Raw genomic sequence first — 26,899 nt, forward strand, 5'->3', positions numbered from 1 at the left:
AGCCTGACGGAGCCGGAGGGACGGAGGGATGAGGCGAAGCCGGAGGAGTGGAGTCCCGAGGCATAGGATGGACGACGCCAGACCAAGGCGGAGCCGGAGGGACGAGGGAGCCAGGCAGAGCATATGGACTGCCGGGCCACGGCGGAGAGGAAGGAGCTAGGAGCCATGGTGGAGCCGACGGGTCAACAGGCCGAGACGGAGGTGAGGGAGACGCCAACCAAGGCGGCGCTGGAGGATGGCGGTCCCGCTGAGCTCGCACCACAATGATGGTAGGCTGAGGGCGAGCAGAGGGGCAGCCAGACAACAGCGGAGGAGGAGGCAGGAGTGGGTGGGAGGGTGGGAATTTCGGAGGAGCAGGCACAGGAGTGAGCTCTGGGGCTGGAGCCCTTCCTGGGCTTAACTGGGGTTCAGGAGCCCGTCCTGGGTTTAACGGGGGATCAGGAGCCCGTCCTGGGCTTTACGAGGGATCAGGAGCCCGTCCTGGGCTTAACGGGGGATCAGGAGCCCGTCCTGGGCTTAACGGGGGATCAGGAGCCCGTCCTGGGCTTAACGGGGGATCAGGAGCCCGTCCTGGGCTTAACGGGGGATCAGGAGCCCGTCCTGGGCTTAACGGGGGATCAGGAGCCCGTCCTGGGCTTAACGGGGGATCAGGCATCGGTGAATTGAAAACCCCCTCATTTTGACCCATTTGGCGCTCCACATTTTGCTCCCTCGTGGTGGGCAGTGTCGCCGGCTCTCGCACCTGGTCTGACGGGTTGCTCTCTGTCATCGGTGGGCTCGGGCTTATGCCCCGTACCGTGGGGAGATTGTAGGCTGGGCTCTGGGTCCAGAGTGGACCTGGCAAGATCCTCCATTGGGCAGACCGTGAGAGGGGACCCATTTCTCACCAGATTCCACTCTACAAACGTGGCGAAGTCCTCCCGAGGACCATCTTCGTTCGACAACGCTCTGCACTTGGAGTTCAGGCTGGCGTGATAGAAGCAGCAGAGCGCGCTGTCCGGGTAGCTGGTGGCATTAGCTAGCAGTAAAAACCGTCTGGTATGGTCCTCGAGAGGAAGTTCCTCCTGCTTCAGCAGGAGAAGGAGGAATTCGGGGCGATAGAGGGGATCCATGACACACTACGGAAAGAAAAAGACTGAAAAAATGGAAAACAAAACGGAGGGAAAACACGCAGTTTTTAAACTTTTAGGTCGGGTCTTCTGTCACGGCTTACGCTGATGGAAGGAACACGGAGCCGAAGGATAAACGAAACAAGGCTTTATTAAATCCAACATAGGCATAATCCAAACATGGATCTCAGAGGAAGACACAGGTAAGTAGCAAGTAACTGGTAACTGGTGGCAAGTAACAAGTAGCAAGTAGACCCAACAAAACAGAACTGAAAGGACAAGGCTTTTATACAAGGGATAATGGTGAAACACAGGTGGATGGAATCACTAAATTAACTAAATGAATAGACGCACCTGGGAACTAATCAAACCACAACCGGAAGACAGAAACTGGAACACAGGGGCAAAAACACACAAAATGAGTCCAGGTATGTGACAATAAGAGCCTCTAAAAATGATTAAATGTAAATAAAAAATATTCCTTTATTCGAGACCTACTACAGCGCATGCGCGTGAGCATCCATTACCTGGTCCATCTACGTCACCCAGCTTGCTCTTCCTTTTAAAAGAATCACTATTTTTTCTGGTAAATGAAACTGAAACTAACAATTTCAAATGCGTTCATGGTCGTTCTCTCCCAGTAACAATTAGTATTTTTCCTAGTAAATGAAACAGAAACTCACAATTTGAAATGCGTTCATAGTTCATCGTTCTCTCCCAGTGACAAGATGGCAAGTGAGGTAGGAAAAAAAATATTGGATCTCATAATTTTTCACTTATATTGTTTATCTTCTCTGTAATTATTATACAGGCTAGTATCACTATAAGGAAGTAATTTCAGGTAGTTTTGGGGTAGAAGGTAACACATTGTTGAAAAATACAATAAAGCAAAGCAGGTGTGCAAACATATTTGTAAGCCCCTTTTTTCAGTCAACGGAGTAGGTTACCTATATATACCTGTATATATGGCACAGGGTCCAGTAAAGTAACCCTGAAATAATTCAGTGAACTGAATTCGAAATATTATAAGTTAATGCAACTTTATTTTGTCCGTAACACCCCTCCCCCCATTTATTAGTTTTTTTTCCCGATGTAACTTGGGTACTATCTGTACATCCAGTAGCCTAATGCCAAAGCCCTAAAATCTTTAACCATCGTCAATGTATATATATGCTTCGGTATAAGGTATACTTGACTGAGTGCATTATTATTATTGCATTATTGTTATTATTTATATTTTGTAATAATGTCTGTTGTGAGTTAGGCCTACTGACTTAATCAATTAATAAAATAAATTAATAAATTAATGAAATAAAACCGCGGTATCAAAGTCTCTCAAACTCCGGCAGACCCAATCGTAATATCACAGTCATGACAAATCCTATTTTTATACCACCAAATAACTAAAGCAAACTAGAACAACGAACACTTGAACATACATAATTATGATAAGAACTACCTTAAATGACGGAACCATTAAAAAAAGTATTCGAAGTTTAATTTGGGTACTTTAGTTTATCTCACTTCATAGATATCTATGATCTCACTTTTCGTCAGAATACCTGGAGAGGGTGGGGTTTATGACATATACTGGGTCCAGCCACCTGGGGGCGATCATAACGTTTTAGTCAAGCGACAGCCTACTGCAAAAAGTTTTTTTTTTTTTTTTTTAGCAAACCATCAAATTACATACAAGATATGCACTGAATAAACAATATTAAAACTTCTCCGAGGCAGACATAGTTGCAAATACAATATGTAATAGTGATGTAATACATTAAATGCACAATCACGAATAGCAATAAGGAATAAAATAAAAATAAAAGAGCAATTATAGATAACTAATTTCTAACAAGGGGTTGCAAGGAGTTATAGGGCACTTAGTTCACTGAAGAAGCTGGCAACTGCAGTAGCTTTTTCATTTGAAAGAGCATCAAGAGAAGCAGCACAAATTTTAAGTTCATTAGAAAAGTGAGGAAAGGAGGGAGGGGTTTTCAGAAATCTGCATTTATGAATGAAATATTTAGCAACATCAAAAAGGTTGTTAACCAAGTAATGTTGTAAGCAATCTTTATTAAGCACACCAAACTTTGACGTTAAAGGGGATTTAACCTTGTAATTATACATGACATTTTACTGCACAATTGAGTCCAAAACAACCAAAAACAAAACAAAAAAAAAGTATATATATATATATATATGTATATGTTCAGTGGTTTCAATATCAATATACCTCCTGCAAAATGGTCTGGCTGCTGCTGACAGGGGCATAGACAGTAAAAGAAATGGACACAGCGACCCCACTGGATTCAACGGAGACAAGTGAAATCAGTTAGAAGCACGCACTTCCTGGGGGTCGAGCATACTGTGCAGATTCAAACTGAGCTTGATGACGTAGATGTCATGTGAGCAACCTGTCTGACAATTGTAAGTCTTCTAATCACTGTGCCAAGAGAAATCTGAAAAATTATTCAACAATCAGACGTTGTTGAATAATTTTGTCCTGTTGCTTTTATGGACTCTCTATGGGTTTCTCCCTTGACTTCATGTCTCCACTTCCCCCCGATAGCCTCATAGACAGTAAAAGATTGGCTGCGAGCTTCTTCTCCTGTAGATACGGTAATTTCTCTACTGTGCGACAGAGAGTCACAGGTTATGACACAATCGTTAGCCTATTTTTACAAAAACTGCTTCTACGGGGCCACAACGTAAGATAAAAGTTAATGGGGCCTACATTTTCGTGTTTTTTTTTTAAATAATGAATGGACAAATTGAGTCTTTAAACGCCTCAGATGTAAAGTTATTCGCTGTCAAAGTGACGCCAAAATGAATGGGAGTCAATGGAATGCTAACAGCAGGTGTGGGTCCACTAGCCAATGGCGGCGCCCAGGGGTGCTTCAAAAAAATATGAAACCCTGGCCCCCTGAGTTAAAGTTAGAAGAAGTCCCAGCGACGTTTTTATACAGTCTATGGTTTTGATCCACTTCAAATGTTGACTAGTATAAATATGTAACATTATGTGTACACTACCATCAAAGGATTGTAATGTTTTTGAAGCAAGACTCTTATGCTGCAGTAATAAAAATGTTTCAAATTTAAAACATTAAAACAATTTAAAAATGGCTCCATGTGACAGTTAATTAAACATTTATTATGAAACTCCCCATGTTTAAAATAAACTAGTAATATTTTATAAACTATCTTAAATTTGTAAATGCCTGCAGAAATACATGTAATGACTTTTCGTGCGATTGGGCCTTAATTAATGCAAAGCCCATTCATTGACTTTTATCGTAAAAGCATATGAGTTTCCCACGCTAAAACGGGCATGGGCCCAGGTTGGAAACCACTGCTTTTAGTGAACGACGTTACACGAGAGGAATGTTGTAATCAATTACAATTAATCAAATTAAACAAATCACAAAGCTCATCCACTCACTAGTGCACTCAGTGACAAACAAGTAAAAATGAAATCCTGCCTGGAGTGCAACACATTGGCGTTATTTACTTGAAAAGACTTGCAGGCAGGGCGACATGTGCAGCCACGCCCCAGATATGCAGCCAGGGGCTTCTCTCAACCCATCTCACCTCCCGCTCTCTCAAGGCAACAAGGAAGTGACTAAAATGGTAATTCATCGACTGACCGCTTGAGGCTGGCTGCAAAAGGAAGTCAATCCCATAGACTCCCCGTGTTAAAATGCCCAGATTTACAGCAGAAAGAAACATGTTTACAGCCTGGTTAAAAAAATTATTTTGGTCTATATAGATAATTTTGCCCTTCATGACAATGTAAGAGGGGTCAATTTTTTTTATCCGTTTAAATTATATTAAGTCTTAAAGTTCTGCATAATTAAGGGCATGGCCACTTGAGTGAAAGGTGGATTGCCGCTGCTGGCACTGTCGTCAAGCTAGGAGGGCGTGGTTTCAGCAACCAGCTCTTGCTTTTTTGCCCATTTTCGATTATCTGGAAGTGACGTGTGTTGCCAAGATGGCGACGGCCGCCTCCGCTCAATTTCAGCGGGGCAGGGTTTCATATTTTTTTGAAGCACCCCTGGGCGCTGCCATTGGTTGGCGGACCCCCACCTGCTTTTAGCATTCCATTGACTCCCATTCATTTTGGCGTCACTTTGACAGCGAATAACTTTACATCTGAGGTGTTTAAAGACTTAATTTGTCCATTCATTATTTCTAAAGAAACACGAAAATGTATAAAAGGCTCCATTACCTTGTATCTTACGTTATGGTCCCATAGAAGCAGTTTTTGTAATAAATAAGCTAACGATTGCGTCATAACCAGCGACTCTCTGTCGCACAGTAGAGAAATTACCATATGGACAGGAGGAGAAGCTTGCAGGCAATCTTTTACTGTCTATGAGGCTATCGGGGGGACGTGGAGGCATAAAGTCAAGGGAGATAATTAATCAGAATACTTACCAAAATTTGCTCCTGTTCACGCTCGCCTTCTCTGGAAGATTCGGTGGGTGATTCAGATTTCTCTTGGCACAGTGATTAGGAGACTTACCGGTTGCTCACTTGACATCTACGTCATCAAGCTCAGTTTGAGTCTGCGCAGTACGCTCGACCCACAGGAAGTGCTTGCTTCTAACTGACTTTACTTGTCTCCGTTGAATCCAGTGGGGTCGCTGTGTCCATTTCTTTTACTGTCTATGCTCAATTTGAGCTTCTAAAACTTTCTTCAGAAAACTATGGGTGACGTCACGGACACTACGTCCATGTTTTTATACTCTCTGTGGTTTTGGTTTTACTTTTCAGCGCTTGTGCAATACACTTGAACCAATTGACTGTGCAAATCACCACCAGTGTGCAGTATTTTCTAATAAATCAACGGCTATGTAAATAACTGAAAATGCCATTTTCATTTTGTCATATAACAACACGTTTTTTTCAGATGAAACAAATCTACAAGATTTTAGAAAGAAACAAACTAGAAGTATTCTATAACCAGTTTGTTCAACTTGGTATTGAGTGCATTCAGGATTTTATCGATGGTGTAACTGATGAAGACTTGGACAACATGAGTAAGTTTTGTGAACTGATTTTCTGAAAGTATATTATCTGTTCTTTCTTGGAAATAGAATCAAATTTGACATTAATATGTTGTAATCATTGTCTTGGTGCCAAGGATTTACCAAGGTTCAGAAGAATAGATATAAAAACATGATAGATGAGATTCAGAGATTTGGTGCAGGTCCTCTCCAAAAAGGATTGACAAAATCTCTGCAGGCATATTGCATGTATTATTCATTTCCAAAATGTCCAGAACGTAGAGAAATACTTGGTAAGTATAACCTTGAATAAGTATAACCTCAAATTGATTTGTTCATGTGATATTTCCAAAACATAAATCATAATATTCATGAGTTTGTGTCTTTTGCACAGATATGGACCCAAACCAAAACACAGTGGAAGATCTTATTCTGAGGATCAGCATTTTGGAGAACATTAATAACCAAATGTCTGTGTGTCTGTTCACTGCTGAAGGAATGCCTTTGACAGATGATCCATTTTTCAATACATGTTAGTTTTGACATTCTTCAAATGTTTCTGTTTTACAACTTAAACTTTTGTTATTCAGTGATTTAATTATATATGATATTTTTCACAATTATCAAATTAGTCATAATCTGATTCAATTTTGCAATGATTTGCAAGTTTTGTTTTTCGTCTATTTAAGAAAAGTAGAATAATTTAAAAACATTACTGTCTAATGATACTGTTACTTTCTCAGTGATTGTCTTCACAATTTTTTTGTCCATTCTCACAGGGTCTCTGAAAGACAGACATATTGAAAATGGAAGTGAACTCTATGCCATATTTACACCAAAAGAAAATTTGAGAGGGTCTCCCAGCAACCCCCAACCAAGCGACATAAGAAATGAAGGCCAAGACACTGTTTTCTGTCACGTGATGTTAAAAGTATGCCAAAAAAATTTATTTTATTTTTTTTCTGAAAAGAAACCATTAACCATTGTCAAAACTAGAGGTGTCCCCGACATGGATATTCAGTCGAATCTGAATTTTTGAATCTTGCCTATAGTCGAATTTGCACAAAATGCCCCAAATGCACATGAATGTGTCTGCGCAGCTCTGAATGAATTCCTTTTGTGGACACATTCTTTATGTAGCAACGTGCAGAAACATGGCAACTAAACTCATTATAATGTTATGTTCTGTATATGACAGTCCCAGTCATAGTTATTCATGTTCTGCATTGTTGTTTGTCCTGCTCATGCTGCGATAATATTAATTTAATATAAGAAAACCAGTAGTTCTATGTGAAATTAGACATTTAAGCATTCCCATTAGGGCTGTCACGATATTAGATTTTTCATATCAGGTTATTGTGGGTCATAAGAATTCACAGTATCGATACATCGTGATATCTATAAAAACATAGAAAATATATCACTCAAATGATTTTACTTTGTTTATTGAGTTTTTCTTTTTTACCCAACGAACATAAGGATACTGATAAACGCAGTGTTCAAGACTCTGGCTTTCTCCGTCTTCTTTAAAGCTCCTATGAAATAACAGAGAAAATACGGTCAAGTTCAACAGTATGAAGAAGAAATATTAATGGTAACACTTTACAATAAGATGTCATTTGTTAACATTAATGTATTAACTAACATGAATAAACAATGAACAATACATTTCTTACACAATTTATTCATCTTTGTTAATGTTAATAAAAATAGAGTCATTAATTGTTCATGTTAGTTCACAGTGCATTAATGTTTACAAACACAAATCATGATTTTAATAATGCATAAGTAAATACTGAAATTAGCGAACTAAGATTAATAAATGCTGTGGAAATATTATTCATTATTATTTATATATGTTAACAAATGTAATTAACTAATGTTAACTAATGAACCTCATTGAAGAATGACCACAGATGAAGAATTAAGTGCATGGCCCCGCAATACTGCCACCTGGGAGCTCCACCAGGTACTGGCCCTGGAGTATTTATGTGTGGCGTTATCGGTTGTCGCCCATACTGGTATATCGCTACACCCCTAATCCCCATATAGCCAAAATGGCATGCTCATAACACCTCAGCAAATATTCGACTGTGAGATTGGGAGTCGAATTAGGCTTCTCCTATCGAAGCATTGAATCGTCGACTATTCGGGTGTCGCCCCTAGTTAAATGCGACGCTGCGCAGCTGACATATAATATATATATATAAAAAAAATCCTGAGATTGCTAGAAATACAGCATTCACCCAGATAGATGCTGATATAGTCAATAATCATATTAATGGCCGGTTATATAGTCAGTAATCAAATTTATATTTAATCATTTAGCAGACGCTTTTATCCAAAGCGACTTTCAAATGAGAACAATAGAAGCAATCAGATCAACAAGAGAACAACAACAGTATACAAGTGCCATGACAAGTCTCAGTTAGTCTAGTACAGAACGCATAGCCAGGTTTTTTTGGTTATTAGTTGGTTAAGTGCTGGCAAAAAAGTTGAGTCTTTAGATGTTTCTTGAAAATGAGTAAAGACTCTGTTGTACGAATTGAGATTGGGAAGTCATTCCACAAGCTGGGCATGGTCTAGGAAAAGGTCCGTGAGAGTGATTTTGAACTTCTTTTGGATGGCACCACAAGGGGTTGTTCACTTGCAGAGCGCAAACTTCTGGAGGGCACATAGGATTGAACTAGTGAGTTTAGGTATGTTGGTGCCGTGCCAGTGGTTGTCTTGTAGGCAAGCATCAGTACCTTGAATGTGATGCGAGCGGCTACTGGTACCAGTGTAACCTGATGAGGAGAGGAGTAACGTGAGCTTTTTTTTTAGCTCATTGAAGACAACCCTCGCTGCTGCATTCTGGATAAGTTGCAGAGGCTTGATAGTACATGCAGGAAGGCCCACCAGGAGAGCATTACAATAGTCCAGTCTGGAGAAAACAAGAGCTTGGACAAGAAGTTGGGTGGCTTGCTCTGACAGGAAGGGTCTAATCTTCCTAATGTTGTATAAGGCAAATCTACAGGACCGGGTCATTGTAGCAATATGGTCTGTGAAGCTTAACTGACGATCCATCACAAATCCTAGGTTTCTGGCTTTCCTGGAAGAAGTTATGGTTGACGAACCCAGCTGTATAGAGAAGTTGTGATGAAACGATGGGTTAGCTGGAACCACCAGTTCTGTCTTTGTAAGGTTGAGCTGAAGGTGATGGTCATTCATCAAGCTACAAATGTCACTCAAACAGGCTGAAATGCAAGCAGCTACAGTTGGGTCATCTGGTTGGAATGAGAAGTAGAGTTGGGTGTCATCAGCATAGCAGTGATAAGAAAAGCCATGCTTCTGAATGACAGCTCTTAATGAAGTCATGCAGATGGAAAAGAGAAGTGGTCTAAGTACTGAGCCTTGAGGAACCCCAGTAGCAAGTTGTTGTGACTTAGAAACGTCACTCCTCGAAGACACACTGAAGGATCTATTGGAGAGGTAGGACTTCAACCACAGCAGTGTGGTTCCAGAGATGCCCATCTTTCTGAGGGTGGACAGGAGAATCTATTGATGAACGGTGTCAAAAGCAGCAGACAGGTCCAGTAAGATGAGTACCAATGATTTTGAAGCTGCTTTTGCCAGTAGCAGGGCTTCAGTAACCGAGAGCAGGGCAGTCTCAGTTGATTGGCCACTTTTGAAGCCAGATTGGTTGCTGTCCAGAAGGTTGTTCTGTGCCAGAAACATAGAGAGCTGGTTGAACACAGCGCAAATGTTCCAGAGTGAAGAGAGGATTTGATAATGTCAGTAAGTGAAGATATGACTGAAGAAGAGATCGCTTGAAGAAGGTGAGTGGGTATCAGATCAAGTGGGCAAGTAATAGGATGATTGGACAGGATAAGTTTGGAAACGTCCATCTCTGAGAGTGCGGAAAAGGAGGAGAGAGAGTCATGTCATTGGTCATTGGTCATTGTGAAGTTATCCTCAGTCTGCGGTGTGGAGAATTGGTCACTGATGGTTCTTGTCTTATTTGTGAAGAAAACTGCAAAGTCGTCTGCTGTAAGAGTCGATGGAGGAGGAGGTGAATTAAGAAGTGAAGAGAAAGTTTTGAAGAGTGTCCGGGCGTCACAACAGTTTTTAATTTTGTTGTAGTAGTAGGATGTTTTAGCAGTGAAGACATTTGCCTAGAAGGAAGAGAGGAGAGACTGATACACACCGAGGTCTGTAGAATTTCTTGATTTATGCCATTTCCCATGGACCCCTCTCAGGGACAGAAATTTGTCCTGTGTCCAAAGGAGGAGTTGGCATGCATGCCTGTCCAGGGTGCGCAATCGGGAGCCTCCCTGGTGATTGATGTTTGACAACACTGCAACATTGTCCTTTCTGATGATGACATGAGGGTGTGCCAGGAACAGAAGAAAGTGAATGAGAGCCAGATGAACCGCTCTTATTTACAAGCTGTTTATGTGTCAGGTGAGGTACTTGCCTGTCCAGACATTGCAAGCTGGCCTGCCCTCGAAGACTGCACCCCATCCTGAGAGAGAGAATCATTTGTCATGATAATCTGGCGACAGCAGACTATTCCCATTTTAACTCCTTTTTGGAAAATATCAGTGTCTCACCACACTGAGAGGGCACGGAGGCCAGCGCCCGACACTCTTAGTATGTGGAGAGATGGCCAGGAGGAACAAATTCCCAGGGACATCATCCACTAGAGAAATTTTCTCATATGAAGCAGCCTCAATTAAAGAACCAGGGAAGCCATTGCCATGTGGCCTAGGAGCCTGCTACATAGGTCCACTGCCATGTGACGACCTAGCCTGAAGCGGGCTGAGCACGACTTGATGCTTTCGACCTAAGCAGGAACCAGAAGGGCCTGTATGGAGGTTGAGTCCAGTCAGACTCCCAAAATTGTGGTCTGCTGGGCTGGAGTGAGCAAGCACCTCTGGCCATTCAGCTGGAGGCCAAGCGCATGAAGTTGGAGCAGGAGAGAGTCCCTTTGATGAATCACCTGCTCCCTGGAACTATCTAGAATGAGCCAGTTGTCCAGTTAATTGAGAATTTGGATCCCCTGGAGCCTCAGCGTGGCCAGAGCACCATCCATACACTTGGTGAATGTCCTTGTGGCCAGAGCTATCCCAAAGGGAAGAATGTTGTATTGGTAAACATTTCCCCCGAACACAAACCTGAGGAACTTCCTGTACCTCTGAATGACCTGAATGTTGAAAGAGGCATTCTTCAAGTCGACAGTGGGAAAACCAGACCCCATCTTGGACTTGAGAAAGAATACTCTTGAGTGTGAGCATTCTGAATTTTCCTCTACAAAGGGAATAATTCAGTCTGTGTAGATCTAGAATAGGACACAGGCCCCCTTCCCTCTTTGAAACTAGAAAGTACCGGCTGAAGAAGCCGTGGTGTAGACCTGAAAAGAGAGGAGATTTCCTGTTGCAGGACAGAAACCTCGCTGGCTCTGTTCATTGCAGTAAGAAAAACCTCACTGAAACAGGGGTTGCGAGCAAATTGGAGTGTGTAGCCGAACTGGATGATATGAAGAATCCAGGGTTACACTCCTGGCAGGTCCCTCCAGGCATGGAGGAAGGCTGACAGAGGTAGCAGGATGGAACAGTTCAGGGGATGCCGACACGGGGTCCCCACTCTTTATGTCCCTCTGAATGGAGGGACATGCGTCCAGCCTAAACAGAGGAATGATCAAAGCATCCTTGTGTGCTAAGGGGAGAAAACCTTAAGTGGCCTGCACTCCTTGAGACACATTTAGCGGCGAGGATGGTGATGTCAGTGGAGAAGAGCATCTCGGGGATGGACAGATTTGCTTTAACGGAAACTCTCCTTCAGGAGCAACCCGATGAAGCCACCACGGGGGGTTTGTTCAGGTGCTTCAAAACTACCAGCTTGCAGGGCTGCTGGCAAGAACTGGAACGACTACGCGCTCCTCAGACTGTGTACGGTGGTGGATGCACCGGGTCACTCACTCTACCAACTGGCTCTTTTCTGGTGACTGGGTGCTCCCTGGAGGACGAGGCAGTGGCTGGTACCTCTGCTTAGTAGGCCTAAAGGATGGCCATAGTGTGGAGAGCCAGACCCGCCTGTCCTGCTGTCATTTAGGACTTACAAAGTGGAAGTGGTCCTACAAGGCTTAGATGGGAGGAGAGGGCAGGACTTCCACGAGGAGGGGGCAGAAGTCAATGAGAGTTGAACAGCAAGTGTGTCCTCAACCACTGGGACTGTGGCATACCCCTGCTTCACACAACCAATGAGGTTGGTGAAGTCAGCGGCTTCCGCATTAGTGAGACGGGAGGAGATAGGCTGCTTCCAGGACCTAGAGATCTTGTGATGCAGGTCAGGGAAGAAAGGCAGTTTTCTCCTCACCAGGCACAAGCTAGCGCCACTGAGGAAATCTGGCCAATCTGAGCTCAGTTTCTTAGTGGCTCATGCTAAAACATCCACCATTTCTGTATAGGCTGGAGAGGGCTATGCCTCCGGGCCGCTAGGTGGGAGAGTGTTGAGCGAAGTGGCTCTGAAATCCTCAGAGCCGGAGGCTGCGGTAAACAAGACATTCTCCGACTCGAAGGAAACATCTTCCCAGGCCTCCGGGCTGGGGGCAGGACAGCCGTCAGAAAACTCAACTGGAAAATCCACACGGTGACACTTGAGTGATGGAGGGAGAGAAAGTGCAAACTGCTCACTCTCCATATCCTTGAGTGCCACATTCGAACTCCTGGCCACGACTTTGCGGAGGGAGGTATCCTCTGGAGCAGTGTGGCAGGAGAGAATAGCGGATTCGTTATCAAAAAACGTGAGTCCAGCATGCAAGGTTTTAAGAGTTAAATTCTCGCAGCATTTGCACCTAGAAATGCCAAATATAGTGTCTCATGCATGGGCCAGGCCCAAAAATCTGATGCACTTGCCGTGTTGGTCGTCACTCACGGAAGAGACGAGAGCATGGCAGCTGGCACAGATGAAAGTACATTCCACTCACCGCTCTGAGAAAAATATTCTACAGATGTTGTCGCAGAAGTGGAAAATAAATCTAAAACCGAAACGTTGCAGAGAAATGGGCCAGAAAACATTATTTGCACTTTAGTAATTATTATTATTATTAATTATATAAATTTCTTCCCTGTGTAGACGAGCTTCTTTTGTCATTTATTTTCCCAGTTGTCCTTTGGGTGCATTACATGCATACAATTTAATTGTGGTATTGAAATTGTAAACTTAATATTATACATGTCTTAAATATGGGGCACAACATATAATACATTCAAAAATTTCATAAAATAAATACAGAGCAGACACATAAAGTTTTTTGTTTGTTTGTTTACAAACAGGGTAGATATGAAATCCAAGTGGACTTGGAACATGACACATTGATTCAGTTGAGAGGACAGCTTTCAAAGGAAAGTGGAATACCACCTCACGTGCTTCACTTGAAGTAATTATTTTCATTTTATTGTACAATTTTGGATAGACAGCATAATTTCAAAATATTAAAACCATAACTAGTACACCTCTGAAAAATGGTAGTTGTGTCAACTTGGTAAATGTTTAAACAATAAAAATTTTTTTTATAGAGACTATGAATGGAATGTCAGTGAACCATTATTTAATCTTGGGATTAATGAAGACACCGTTCTGCATTTCTCTCTGTCTTCATTTCATGATGATCAAGCAGAAATGACAGAATTTTGCCAAAGTGATATCACACCATCTGAGAAACAAACAGAGAAAGGCCTCAGTGTGTTTTTCTCAACCTTCAAAGCCATTGTAATTTCTTTTCTGATCATTTTATTCTTTTAATATTAAAATAATTACCTTACATGCAAAATAATAACCTTGTATACAAACAACCTCTTAATTTATAGCTGTTTAGCAAGACAATTTGTCTTGTGGTCACTTGTTTTACTTTACTTTTATTTTTTTATTTTTACTTTAAGCAGATAACCTACATTATATTTTATCCCATACTTTGGAAGTTTTAACTATTTCTAATGAAATAAATTCATAATGGATGAATTTAATATTTTCTTAATTTCATTTTTGCTCAAATTATTATTTGATATGAATTTCTAGAGACGTAAAAATAACGGAGAGGGGTTCAAGAAAGTGGTCGCATACATTCGAAAAATCAGTGGATGCAATGCCTTAGCCCAGAGCTTGTATCAGACTATTTGCCAAAACATGAGTGGCACACGGGTCCAGAAGGTAAAGTTATTTTGTTGTTAAATAGCATAAAACTTTATTTATAAATATGCTATTGGAATATGCATTATTGCAGTGGTTAATATGTTTCTGGTAGGTCATATATTTGGCAACAGTTCTTTTAACCCTAAGTGATTCAGTGCTCAGATTTTTATTTTTCAATTTTATTTTTATTTTTTGTTGGAAAATGTACCCATGTGCATATTCCGGGATGACAGTGCTAAAATTCTTCAAACTGGATCAGCTAGGGTTAAAAGAATTGTTGTGAACAAAACATGAAACATGCTAGGAACATATTAATCACTAATAATTATCACATTTTATACTCTTCAGTATTTGCTTATTTAAATCCAAATGACGACTTTTATACACACATACATACACATATGTTGCATATGCAGATCGATAAATATAGATATATAGATTTTGTATTCAAATTTTTTTATGGTGTATACTTTCAGATTGCCATTGTTGAAGGACTTTACTATCTCTTCAGGGAGTTGTTACCCAGTCTTACAAAAAGATCTGATGACAGGATCATTGAGGACATTGATGTTTTTGAGTATGCCCCAGTTTGCTGGGCCTACCTCCTGTCTCAAGCAAAGGTATAATTGCATTATAAAATGCACATTTATAAAACTGTCAGAGATTTGTGATTTTTAAAAACACAGATGGCATGCACAATTAAAGTACAATAAATGAATGCTGTTTTATATAAAATATGTAACATACATTACATTACTATTTGAAGTAATTTAAGTAATTTAAATTAAGTCATCTACCCAGCTCTGGGGGTTGGGGGGATGTCATACTGTACCTCATTTGTTTGACAGAGATATGATAAGTTAAGTGTGTTTATATTCACTGAGTGTTTATAAAGTATTTATACCAACAGGATGAAAGCGATGTGCATGAAAACTACGCTTCAATTTCCATGAAGGCACAGTCAACAAATCAGCGTTTTTCTGAGCCTGTGTGTGTTCCTGGTGTGCCTGAAGTTTTTGAAAGGACGTATGTGATGGATATAATTAGAGGTATTTTTTTTATGGTTTATGTTATTTAAATTGATTGTGTTTGTTTGCTATCTCTGTCTATCTGCCTGTCTACAAGGCAAATAACAGTGTGTATGTCTAGTAAATGTGTGTTGTTTGTCAAGTCCAGAAATATGTTAATTTTACGTAAACAAATATTTAAAACAAGCTAAATTCAATTTTATTGCTAAACAAAGATAAAATTGATCTGTTTTATAAATTTAGTTTTCTTACATTTTTTAAGAGGGTGGAAAAATCCCCAACTGCACTGAGTTGAACCTTAAAGAGACATCAATTAAAAAAGCTACTAATGTTGAAAAGATTTTGCTCAGTCTCCCTCCATTCATGGATTACTTTTTCCATTGGATTGGCTATCAGGGTACTACACCTAATTCCAGGTATGATAAACTTTCACCAGCAGAATCTATCTTTTCATTTTCATCACTCTCTCTCTTTTTAAAGTGTTATATAGATTCTACCTCTCTTCTCCAAAATGAATGTGCATGTAGCAGTGTTTTTTACATTGGTTTTTGAATAATCACTACAATTTTGAAATAAAATGTCCAGTTATTGGTGCTAAAAATGTATTGCTGTCACATTTGAAAAGAACTTATACAAGTGCTCCATATTGAAAGTGCAACACTGAATTTAGTTTTGTATTTTTTTTGTTTGTTTTTTGACCAAAAATGGTGGTAGGGATGCGTTTTCAATGAACCACAGCTAATACAACAAAATACACTGTAAAAAATGATAACTTGTAATTGGTACCTTAAGAGTAATTTGTTGGTATCAAATTAATTTATTTACGGTAAGTGGATCCAGAGATGCTACATGACATTTTATTAATTGTATAAAAGCAGATAATGTACAGGTAGATGTTAACACTGAGTTACCTTTTTTATTCAGTGTAATCATATAAATAAGTTATCTATAATGCTAATCCTGATGACGATGTTCTCTTTTAGTTTTAACATAATTTCAGAGAAGACATTTTCCCAAATGAAAGCAGAAGTGGAAAATTATTCTCATTTGGTTATAACGCCACCACTCCAACTAAAGGCTATTGGAACTGAAGGACCTCGTCTAGTCTTTCTCAGTCATGGTAAATTATGTGACAAATTGTGTTCATTATGTTGTCTAGTGTTAAAAGTGATATAATTCTATACTGCATCACTAGTAGATCCTCACTATAGTATTACTCACAGGGCTATAAACAAATATTTTACTGTTACAGAAAAACTTGGCATGTACATGGATAAAGACAAAATGACTCCTCAAAACATTATCGTTTTTGACCCTCTCGCTGGAAAAAGCGTCACAGTGAATATAGATGAACTGGCTAATACGTAAGTGTTCTTTGCTCACGATTCTAGTAAACTTTATGGAAATACCTCATTTCAACCATCCCAGTGGGCACCTTGATATCAATGTAATGTCAGATATTACTTAAGATTTGATCAATGCTGTAAAATCATTTTAAATTCAGTTTGGATGGCAATTTCTTCTAGAGGAAATTGGGTGAAAACAGAAAGTTAATCCCACACTGAAATTGGTTTAATGTATATGTAGGCCAATATGTTTTAGATCAAATCAATGTCATGACATGTTTTGTTTTCTGTCAGTTTTGATATCAATTTGATGTGTTTTTTAACATTAATTGTCCACTGGGATATGTTGTTCTGTTATATTTATGAACACCTTTTTTGTTTGTTAACATTATTTTGTTTATTTGCCAACATATCAAACGTGGTCAAAAGTAACCATTTTTATATGATATAACCACAGTAAACACTGCAGTGCAGCACCTGACTTTGAAACTTGCAAGCTTATTTAATCAATTAAATAGCCTTTTGAAGTCTAAGCTTTATCTCATTATACTTGTAAATATATTTTATAGTTTTTTTCACCGAAGCACAACCTAAGTCTTCTCCTCACATTTCTTCCAGTGATCGTTTCCTTACCGTAGTACTACCTGCACACATATCAATAGCATCACTGAGCTGTAGGTTTGCCAAGTTGAGGGGCCTAATGGGTTGAAATTTGTATGCATCGATCATGTGAGAAAGATGTGTTTCTTGTAAGATCTGGTAACTGGACAACCTTGCAATTTGTTGTCGTGATTATTCATATAATGAGGTTTGGCCCCAGGGCCGGCGCTAGCCATAGGCAGACCAGCATCCCCTATAAGGAACACATAGCTTATTCAGGTGCTACGAACTATGTGTTGATGTGCCCAGACGCTATGCTATGAATTTGCACGTACAGTGAATTACATCACGTCAGGAGCTGACTAGCAAAATAGCTATAAAAGTAAAAACAGAGAAGTTTGTATTCAAAGTTAAAAAGCAAACACAATAAAGTATCTCTGATGTGTCTATCTTCTAAATTCTGCTGATGATTTTGTTACTGCTCTAACATAACACTTGGCCTATAATTTCAGTTTCAACTAACTACAGTAGAAAATAACGTTTTTTTCTGCTTATTAGCGATTGAGTCTTCTTGATTTGGGCGTATATACCATATTGAATGTAGCAATGCAATACATTATCATATTATTGATATTAAACAGGCTATTTTTTTGTAGTCAATATTGATCAAATGGGAGGGGGAAACACTGCCTATATCCAGATAGGGAAAAAAAAGAGATAAAAGCACTTGTTAATTTACTGAAATAGTATTCTGGAACTGTGAATAAATAAAAAAATAAAAACAATATCATCTTCATCAAACAACAAAGAGATTCCGTTAGATAAAGTTTGATTAATATGTACATATCGTACCGGTCAAAACTTTGGACTCGTTATTTTTTTTTTTTTTATGTTTTTGAAATAAATTTCTTATGGTCATCAAGCCTGCATTTGTTTGATAAAAAATACAATAAAACATTAACATTCAGCAAGGATATGTTAAATAGATAATAAAAAAGTGATAATAAAGAAAAATTGTTATAAAAGATTCATATATATTTTTTTTTTAACAACTTTTTAATCATCAAACAATTCTGGAAAAAGGTATCACAGGTTATACAATTAAAATTTAAGCAATGTTTCTATCTTTGATAACAAATCAGTAGGCTATATTAGAATAATTTCTGAAGGATGATGTGACACTGAAGACTGGAGAAATGGCTGATGAAAATTCAGCTTTGCATCACAGAAATATATTTTAAAGTGTAGTAAAATAGAAAACCATTCTTTTAAATTGTAATAATATTTCATAATATTATTGTTTTTAAGAGAATTCTTTCAACAACATTAAAACGAGTAATGTGTCCAAATGTTTGTACTGTATAATTAAAAATATTCAAAATGAAAATGAAATACTGTATATGTAAATATTGTGAGGGGGGCCTCCAACACGTATTTTGCCCAGGGCCTCCTAATGTTAAAGCGCATGTCATAGCCTTTTTCACACAGTCCACCTGGATTTGAAACTGCCTTTTGCAAAACATTTTTTTTCTCCTTTTTCAAATCTCATATCACATCGGAAAGGCATTTATTTTCAATAAAATGAAGGAAATAATAAAAGGTTTAACATAGTATTGGGTACAGTTAGGGGTGTTAGGGGAGGTGTAGGGAGGGCTTTATTGTCCCAATAAGGTGGCATTCATTTAATAATTTGAATTATTAATTAAAATTATAATTTGCACAGTACATTATTTTTATACTGTACACCAATACTACTGAGATGCAGATAATTGCCACTTTTTGGAATAAATATGTAAATAGAAGAAAATATAGCATTTTACTTAGTATAAATAGAATGCATTGCTATTTTCACGTTTGTTGTAAATAGCATCTATAGTGCAAATAGCTGCTGCTTAATCTCATTCTTTTCTATTCCATTCTATCAGCTAGAGCACAACTGTACATGCAATTTATTTATTTTTATTTTATTTTTCAATTTTTGTCTATTTATATTTACATATGAGTATTTTTTATGCTCATCTTCTTTTTACTGTCTCTGTGTTGTTGTCTCTGTGTACTGGAAGCACGGCACTAAAATAAATTCCTTGTATGCGCAAGCATACTTGGCAATAAAGCTCTTTCTGATTCTGATCTCTGATTATCATTGCTCTCCAGTTTACTAGATAAAGTTTGCCCTTTAACAGTCAAATACATACAAAATCATATAAAATGTACATCTTTGTTGTTCATATTGCCCACCCATATTCTGAAACATCTTCTTTCTATTACTTGTTAGGCTACCTTTTTAGTTACACTATATGTATTTAGGACAGCAGCAAAACTGTACTGCAGGCTACTTGCTCTGGCTTTGAAAACATTTAGGCACTTTTAATTATTTAGCCCTGGTCTTTTAATTTATTATTTATATTATTATTATTATTTTATCATGACTATATTTTACAAAAAAAGCAGCACAAAAAAAATTGTTAACCAATGTTTATTTTAACGAGTATAAATATAATCATAGAAAAACATTTCCAGTAAAATTTACAAGCTGTGAATGATTACATTTTCTTTGACTCCCTAGGCTGAGAGATGTCAGAGAGGATCTAACTTTCAAAGTCACTAAGACTCCAAAAGAGGCCATTGTGGTATGTACGCTGATGTACAGAAATGTCTAATATAAATATTAGGAAAGGCTATATATTGATAGATTCATAGCATATGACTTTAAGATTTATTTAACATATGCTCATATATATTGATAAAAAAACATGTGAATTATTGTATAATTTAACTGTGTTTTTAAAGGTGCTCTTTGATTCAAGTTCCTCCATGGGTGAGGAATGTTTTGACCAAGATTGCAAAATGAAGCGAATTGATGCCATCAAACAAATATTTGACAGCTTTTCAAACCGATGCATGGCTTATAATTTTGACCAAGTTATCTGCCTTGTAGAATTTAACTCTTCGGTTAAAACGCTTCACACATTCACAGAAACGGTGGAAACCTTTAAGGTAAATCATTTTAATTATTTAACACTTGTTCTTTAATTATTTTTGCATTTGAAATTTACCAGGCCATATATGTATAGTATTCTAATTACTGCTAGGTTTTCATTCATGTTGGAATAATAACTAAAACTTTTATTTTTTTTTGTACAGTACAGCAGTTTATCACAGAGTACTTTTGAATTTGCTTAAAAAATTATATTCTTGTTGTTTAGGAGTATGTTCATAGACTTGAGCCACAAGGACGTACCTTGTTGTATGATGCATTAAATCATGGATGCCAAGAACTTCTTCAAATCCGAGAAAGATTTCCAGACTGCAATTGTCGCATTATTTGCTTGACAGATGGAAATGATTGTGGGTGCGTATTCAGTCATTTTCACAGTGATTTTATAAAAATAATATACTAAAATATTTAGTTAACCACCTAGTAGACCCTTAGATACTATACATTTGGACAGTCTACTCTTTTGGTGTACTGTTTTTCGCACTTTTTCTGCATACTAATTCAGTACTAATTAAAGTCCAGTACAAACATTACTCATCAACGGCAGCTGTCACAGTCCTCGGTAGGATAGATCATCCCATTTAAGACTGATCGGTCAAACCTTCACAGCCTTCGATAGATGTAACCTTTGAATTGAGACACAGCTTACACAGTAGAGAAGCATTTGATTTTGGATGCAGCTTTGTATATTTGTATGGTTTGCTGTGTTTTCTCCTATTATTTTCCTGTTTATTGTCTCATTTCCTTGCTCCATCATCTCACTTACCTTCTTATTCAGTCAATTTCCTCACATGCCCTCTTTATTTCCTGCTTTATTTAATCTTCCTGTTTGCTCTGTTTTGGTGGTCACTGGTCGCAAAGTGCTGGCACTTTGCTAGATTTTGGTCCGGCCAGATTACTTTATCTGCTGCTTTGTTTCAGCTATACCCTAACAAATATCCAGCCACTCTTCCTGTATCCTACACCTGTTTCTGGACTTTTCCCCCCTATGAGGATCTGCTGTATTTTAAACTTGCTAACATTTTTGGTTTAATCTGCATTTGAATTCTGAGCCCTCTTTGAGCCCATTTGTGACAATCTAATTTAATAAAAAAAAAAAAAAAAACAGATCAAAATCGGCTCCAGCTGTCACTGCAGTCAAGTTGATGGATTCCAAAATTGTTGTTGATGCCGTGCTTATTGGTAAAGTAGACAATACTGTGTTGCATGGGATCAGCAATGTTACAGGTAACTCTTTCACATTTGAATAATATGAATTCCATATTGTTTTCATTAGATAATTATTACTGATAAATTCTTTATTTTGAGGCGGTTGCTGTTTTAAGCCTGAAACAAGCAAAGAAGCCTTACAACTCTTTGAGATGGAAACAGTCTTGTCAATGGAACTAAGGAAGGAAAAGAAAAAATATGACATACCATCAATTAATCATGTGGTATATACTATACATAGGATAATTCACATTTAATTTACATTGATAATGAACAGTCAGTGGAATTTAATTACCAATTGTTTTTACACATTTACATTTGACAGAGTGACCTAAACATTTTTAATACCTGTGGCTACGATGTCAAACCAGAGGTGAAACTACCTCCACAGATACACAACAAAGTGACAATGACAGAGAAGTAAGTGCAAACATTTAGCATTAAATTAAAATGTACTAGTACTACATCAAAGCGCAAGATTGCAGTTTGTTCTTGGAGAATATATTTTTCTAATGTAAAATAACAGTATTGGTTATCTGAAATGGTTATTTATCAGGTCTTAACAGAAAAAGCGTCAAGATGTTTATAGTATTATGTAGGAGGCATTATATTTATTAAACTACAGGTAATATTCTATTTGCATAATTTTGATTCAACTAATTTAATGAATTGTTTCAACAGCGCTATACTGACACTGATGTACAGTTGGAGCTTGATCTTTACACTGAGTAAAACTGGTTTAGCAATGCAGATATTCATCAGCTGCATAACACGTAAATATAAAAGTGATATATACACAATTCCTTGCAGTGCTTTGAAAAAGAGAATCATGGAATCCAAGACCGGACGCTTTTTGGAGAAGGACAAAAGAATTTTGGAAGAGCTAAAGAATCTTCACTGTGACCCTCACCCTTTCTGCACGGTGCTGCCCTCAGAGTCTGATTTTAGTAAGTATGAATGGATAATGCTGTTTACGATTGATATTAATTACATAAATTAAATTATCCAGTCATGCAAGACTACTTCACCATCATCTGGGTAACTACACCACTTACTGTTAAATTATGTAATTTCAAATGAATGAGCAAATACAGACTGAATCAGATATCACTCTTGAGCAAGTTTCATTGCTTTTATTCCCTAGTTCTTTTAAATACCTTGCACAGCTCTCATGGTGCCATCAATGTTAGTATGTTTTATGTGCAGTATAAGGGCAGAATTGTTTGAGCAAAAGGATGCATATTAGTACATTTTGAAAGAGGTACCCTTTTCTGAGTATGTACTTAATGTCTAGATGGAGTGATTAAAACACCTGTGCATCCTTACTCTCAAAGTTGCAGCAAACCAGCAAGGACTAGAATGTAATAGATTGAAAATGTGTTGTTTTGTGTAATATGCATCAGATGGTTACTAAATGTACTGTGATCAGTATGTGGGCATGCCATCTGAGGTTGTGATTATACATCATTTAAACATGAACAACAAATAAATCAATGCCTGATTTTACTGCACATTGACACATGAGTATTGAATGTCATTTAATAGCATTTTACAAGGGAAAAAAACATTTACACACCAATTGCAAATGCATTTGGTGTGACAGGTAATATTTGCATTATGTTTACCAATTAATATTATCTGCCTGCAATAAACAAGGTCTGTTATAAAAAAAAAGAAGGATTTTGAAGCAAAAGAGACAACTTTCTAAAAGGCAACCAAATATTAATATACCTTTACTGTAATGCCAGTGTGCTGTTGTATAATACAATACAATTTCTGCTCCTCAGCCTTTTGGAAGATTCTTATGAAAGGTCCGCCTGAAACCCCTTATGAAAATGGAGTCTTTGAGCTGTATTGTGAATTTGGTCCTGAGTATCCTGTGAAACCACCTCTTATGAGATTCTTCACCTCTGTATCCTTTTTCTAATATATGAACCTCACCCGCAGTCCTCTCATTTGATAAACCCACAAAAGACCTGGATGGATTGATAGATCCATTTTGAGTCATCTTTCTGCAGTTGTAGATGACAGATGACATTCACCCAGTGTCACCACCACAAAACGAAAATGCTTCTTTAAGCTTAACATATAAATAAAATGAATTGCTTTCTTTTGTCCCCTATTTTATTTTTTATTACATTACCTTAATTATTTATAAAGGTGTACCATTGCAATGTGAACAGTGAGGGAAGAATATGTCACAACATATTTGATCGAAATTACTCATCCCAAATCACCATGAGAGAGATTCTGGATGCTGTGTTTGGGCTCATGATTGCACCTGAACCGAGTGATCCTTTGGACAGGTAAACAGAATATAGACACAGTTGCAAGTTTGTAGATCGTAAAGAAACAGATATTTAGATTTTGTTTAATAAAACAATTTTCCAGTCTACACTGGTAACATTGTTGACTTTAGTGAACGAATATATGCAGCCAGTGGGAATGTGTCTTTGTCAGTGTCTGACGGGTCATCAAAGCCAACTTCAACTAAGTTAAGTGAGTTTTAGGGATGCACAGAAATTTCAGCCAAAAATCTAAAAGAACTCTAAAACAACCCAAATATCTCTAAATGCATAGTGCTGAAATTATCCAGGTGTAACAATCAGATTTTTACTTGTTTGTTTGTTCTCCACTTAACTGAGAAAGTGCAAGGAGTTCCGCAGGGGCAGGGACTTAAATGTAAAATAGGGGAAATGAAAAAAAAAGTAAAAGGAAAGGTAAATATAGGTCAAAAGTTTGGAAACATTACTGTTTTATATTTTTGCAAGAAGTCACTTAAGCCTGCATTTATTTGATAAAAATTGTAATATACTTTTCTAAGTAAATTTTATGATATGCTGATTTATTATCAATGTTGGAAACCTGCCATACTTTTTTCAGGATTCTTTGATGAATAAGTTTATTTAAAATATAACTTTTCTAAAAATATTCACTATAGTTCAAAAGCTTGAGGTCAGTATTATTTTAATTTAGTTTTAAAGGTGCTGTATGTATTGACACCAAGTGGTTGAACTAAATTCAAAATATTGAGAGAATTTTTTTTCACCCGGACCCTCCTCATCAGACTTGATGCACACGCAGGTTGCCAGACTGACGACACCAACATGAATGGGCGCACTTGACGATAAATGAAATTAAATATGCAGTTTTCTCTGACAACTGGCCACACGGGGTGCTGAAATACAATTGGGTAAACAGGCTGTGGCCGGGATTCACAAACCAAAACAGAGACCTACATCCCGGACCGTAACACATTTTCAAAGGAGAATAACTGTAGCATTGTTTTTCAGATAAACAAGTATTTTAACTTGTTTAAATATTTTATGGTGTTTTTATGCTTTAGCAGAGTCAAAAACTTACATACAGCACCTTTAAGAAATTAGTTTTTATTCAGCCAGGATTTGTTCAATTAATAGAAACAGTGATAGTAAAGATTGATATTGTTAGAAAACATCTCTATTTTGAATAAATGCTGTTCTTTTTTAAACTTTTTATTTATCAATGAACCCCCCAAAAAACATCACAGGTTCCAATACAAATGTAAATAATAATAATAATAAAAAAATTGAATGATAATGCAAGGAAGAGTGGAGTAATGATGCCGAAATTTCAGCTTTGCGTCACAGAAAAATTATAATTTAAAGTATATGAAAATAGAAAAAAAAACATTATTTTAAATTGTACTAATATTTCACAATATGAAAGGTTCCTGTATATTTGATCAAATAAATGCAGGCTTGATGAGCATAAGACACTTTCATAATGCTGCTCAATTATCAAACAATTGTAATTTAATGAAGTCCTTTCACGTCACCATTTCGCCAGCCTTCACTTCACATAACAGGCCTGTACAGTAGGTGGCACTTGGGCTTTGTTAACTATGAAATAGTAAACGTGTGTATAGTGAATTTATTACTGATTACCTATTGTGACTTTTGGCGCTGCGAGGATTTGTGCAGTGCTTTGTAGTCATTTAGCATCTCATTTATAAAACTAGACAAACCGCGGATCCAGATTGCTCCACAAATGTAAGCTCATCTGCGCCGTATCATTTTCAACCAATTTATGAAAAAGAATGAACACTTGGCTCCACATTATTATCCAATAAAATTTGAACTTCTTGTGCCAGATCCTGATTTGTTGATGTACACTTTTGAATAAGGGCAGGGTCTTGAGCCCCCAACGCCACCCCAGCTTTTTTAATCAAGTTCAATACTGAGTTTTCTGATATAATTGATTCTAACTGAGTTCACTATTTGCTAAGCATTTTGGCAGAAGAATTCCAGTCGAGCAAGGACAAATATGAGGAAGAAGCTAAGAAAAACACAGAAAAGTTTGCAAATTCCTCTCTGGATGAGTTGGAAAAGGTAAACAAATTGTAATTCCATGAAGATAACAAATATATACAAATATACATTTGGTCAGTTTTAAGAACACAAATTCAAACCCGAAGTTTTCTCAAATGCATAAAAAGACTCTACTGTGTCTGAATTATTAAAAGGGTTAATTCACCCAAAAATGAAAATTTGTCCATGTTATACTCACCCTCAAAGCATCCTAGGTGTATGTGATTTTTTTTCTTTCAGAATAATCCAATCTAAGTTATATTAAAAACTCTCCTTGCTCTTCTAATCCTTTCAATGGGGGTAAGCAGGTGTTTGTTGTTAACTGTTCAGAAGACGTGAAGTAAAGTGTGTGCATCTGTAATAAAATATTATGCCTCATGGGGATGAATAAAAGCCCCCTGTAGTGAATCCATGTGAATCCATGCGTTTTTGTAAGACAAATATCCAGATTTCAAACATGATTTTCTCACTTCTGCTGACTGTTGGGTACCAGAACAATAGAAAATGGACGAATTTTCGTTTTCAGTTGAACTAACCCTTTAATAGTAGTAATGGTAATAATTAAGAAGCACCTTTATTCATACACAGGAATAGATTTTTAAAAAAAAAATATGGAACACTTTCTTTTGTTTTCTTTCTTTCTAGAAATATATAGGTCCGGAATTATCTAAGACTTTCATTCCACCTAATCTCACTTGTCCTCTGACGAAAAAGTTGCTTGTTGATCCAGTGAAAACCAAAGCTGGAGTGGTGTATGAACGCCGTGCTATAGAGGCTTATCTTAAGAAGTAAGTTACCCTAAATTATCTTAATGTTGGGAAACAGTATAATACCAGTGAAAGACATTGTGTGGAAATAAAATGTTTCAGAATTGTTTTTATTTTACATTTTTGACTTGTATTATGATTTTAGGCATGGAAGAGAAGATCCACTGACAAAAACTTTGCTACGAAGAACAGACTTAAAGACAGACAAGAACATAAAAAAGGCTGTTAGGGAATATCGCATGTCACAGATTCAGGAAACACAGGTTTAAGATGTTTCCACATTACCAAATTATGATGAATTTGCAAATTATGCAA

General features: G+C 37.6%; 1 protein-coding gene across 1 annotated transcript; it reads left to right on the forward strand.

Moving 5' to 3' along the window:
* The first annotated feature begins 1,667 nt into the window (after window positions 1-1,667).
* LOC132144766 (uncharacterized) lies at window positions 1,668-26,899 on the forward strand. Its single transcript, XM_059555336.1, has 25 exons — window positions 1,668-1,849; window positions 6,019-6,148; window positions 6,253-6,408; window positions 6,510-6,647; window positions 6,895-7,046; window positions 13,432-13,535; window positions 13,675-13,867; window positions 14,174-14,305; window positions 14,764-14,907; window positions 15,198-15,336; window positions 15,578-15,731; window positions 16,299-16,435; window positions 16,568-16,679; window positions 19,828-19,891; window positions 20,052-20,258; window positions 20,468-20,613; window positions 21,368-21,486; window positions 21,568-21,692; window positions 21,794-21,888; window positions 22,279-22,415; window positions 23,256-23,380; window positions 23,629-23,774; window positions 25,736-25,838; window positions 26,463-26,605; window positions 26,730-26,899. Exons 1-25 carry the CDS (start codon window positions 1,838-1,840, stop codon window positions 26,851-26,853), a joined length of 3,237 nt encoding a protein of 1,078 aa, XP_059411319.1. The 5' UTR covers window positions 1,668-1,837; the 3' UTR covers window positions 26,854-26,899.

Source organism: Carassius carassius, chromosome 8, assembly GCF_963082965.1.
Source record: "Carassius carassius chromosome 8, fCarCar2.1, whole genome shotgun sequence".
Classification (NCBI taxonomy): domain Eukaryota; kingdom Metazoa; phylum Chordata; class Actinopteri; order Cypriniformes; family Cyprinidae; genus Carassius; species Carassius carassius.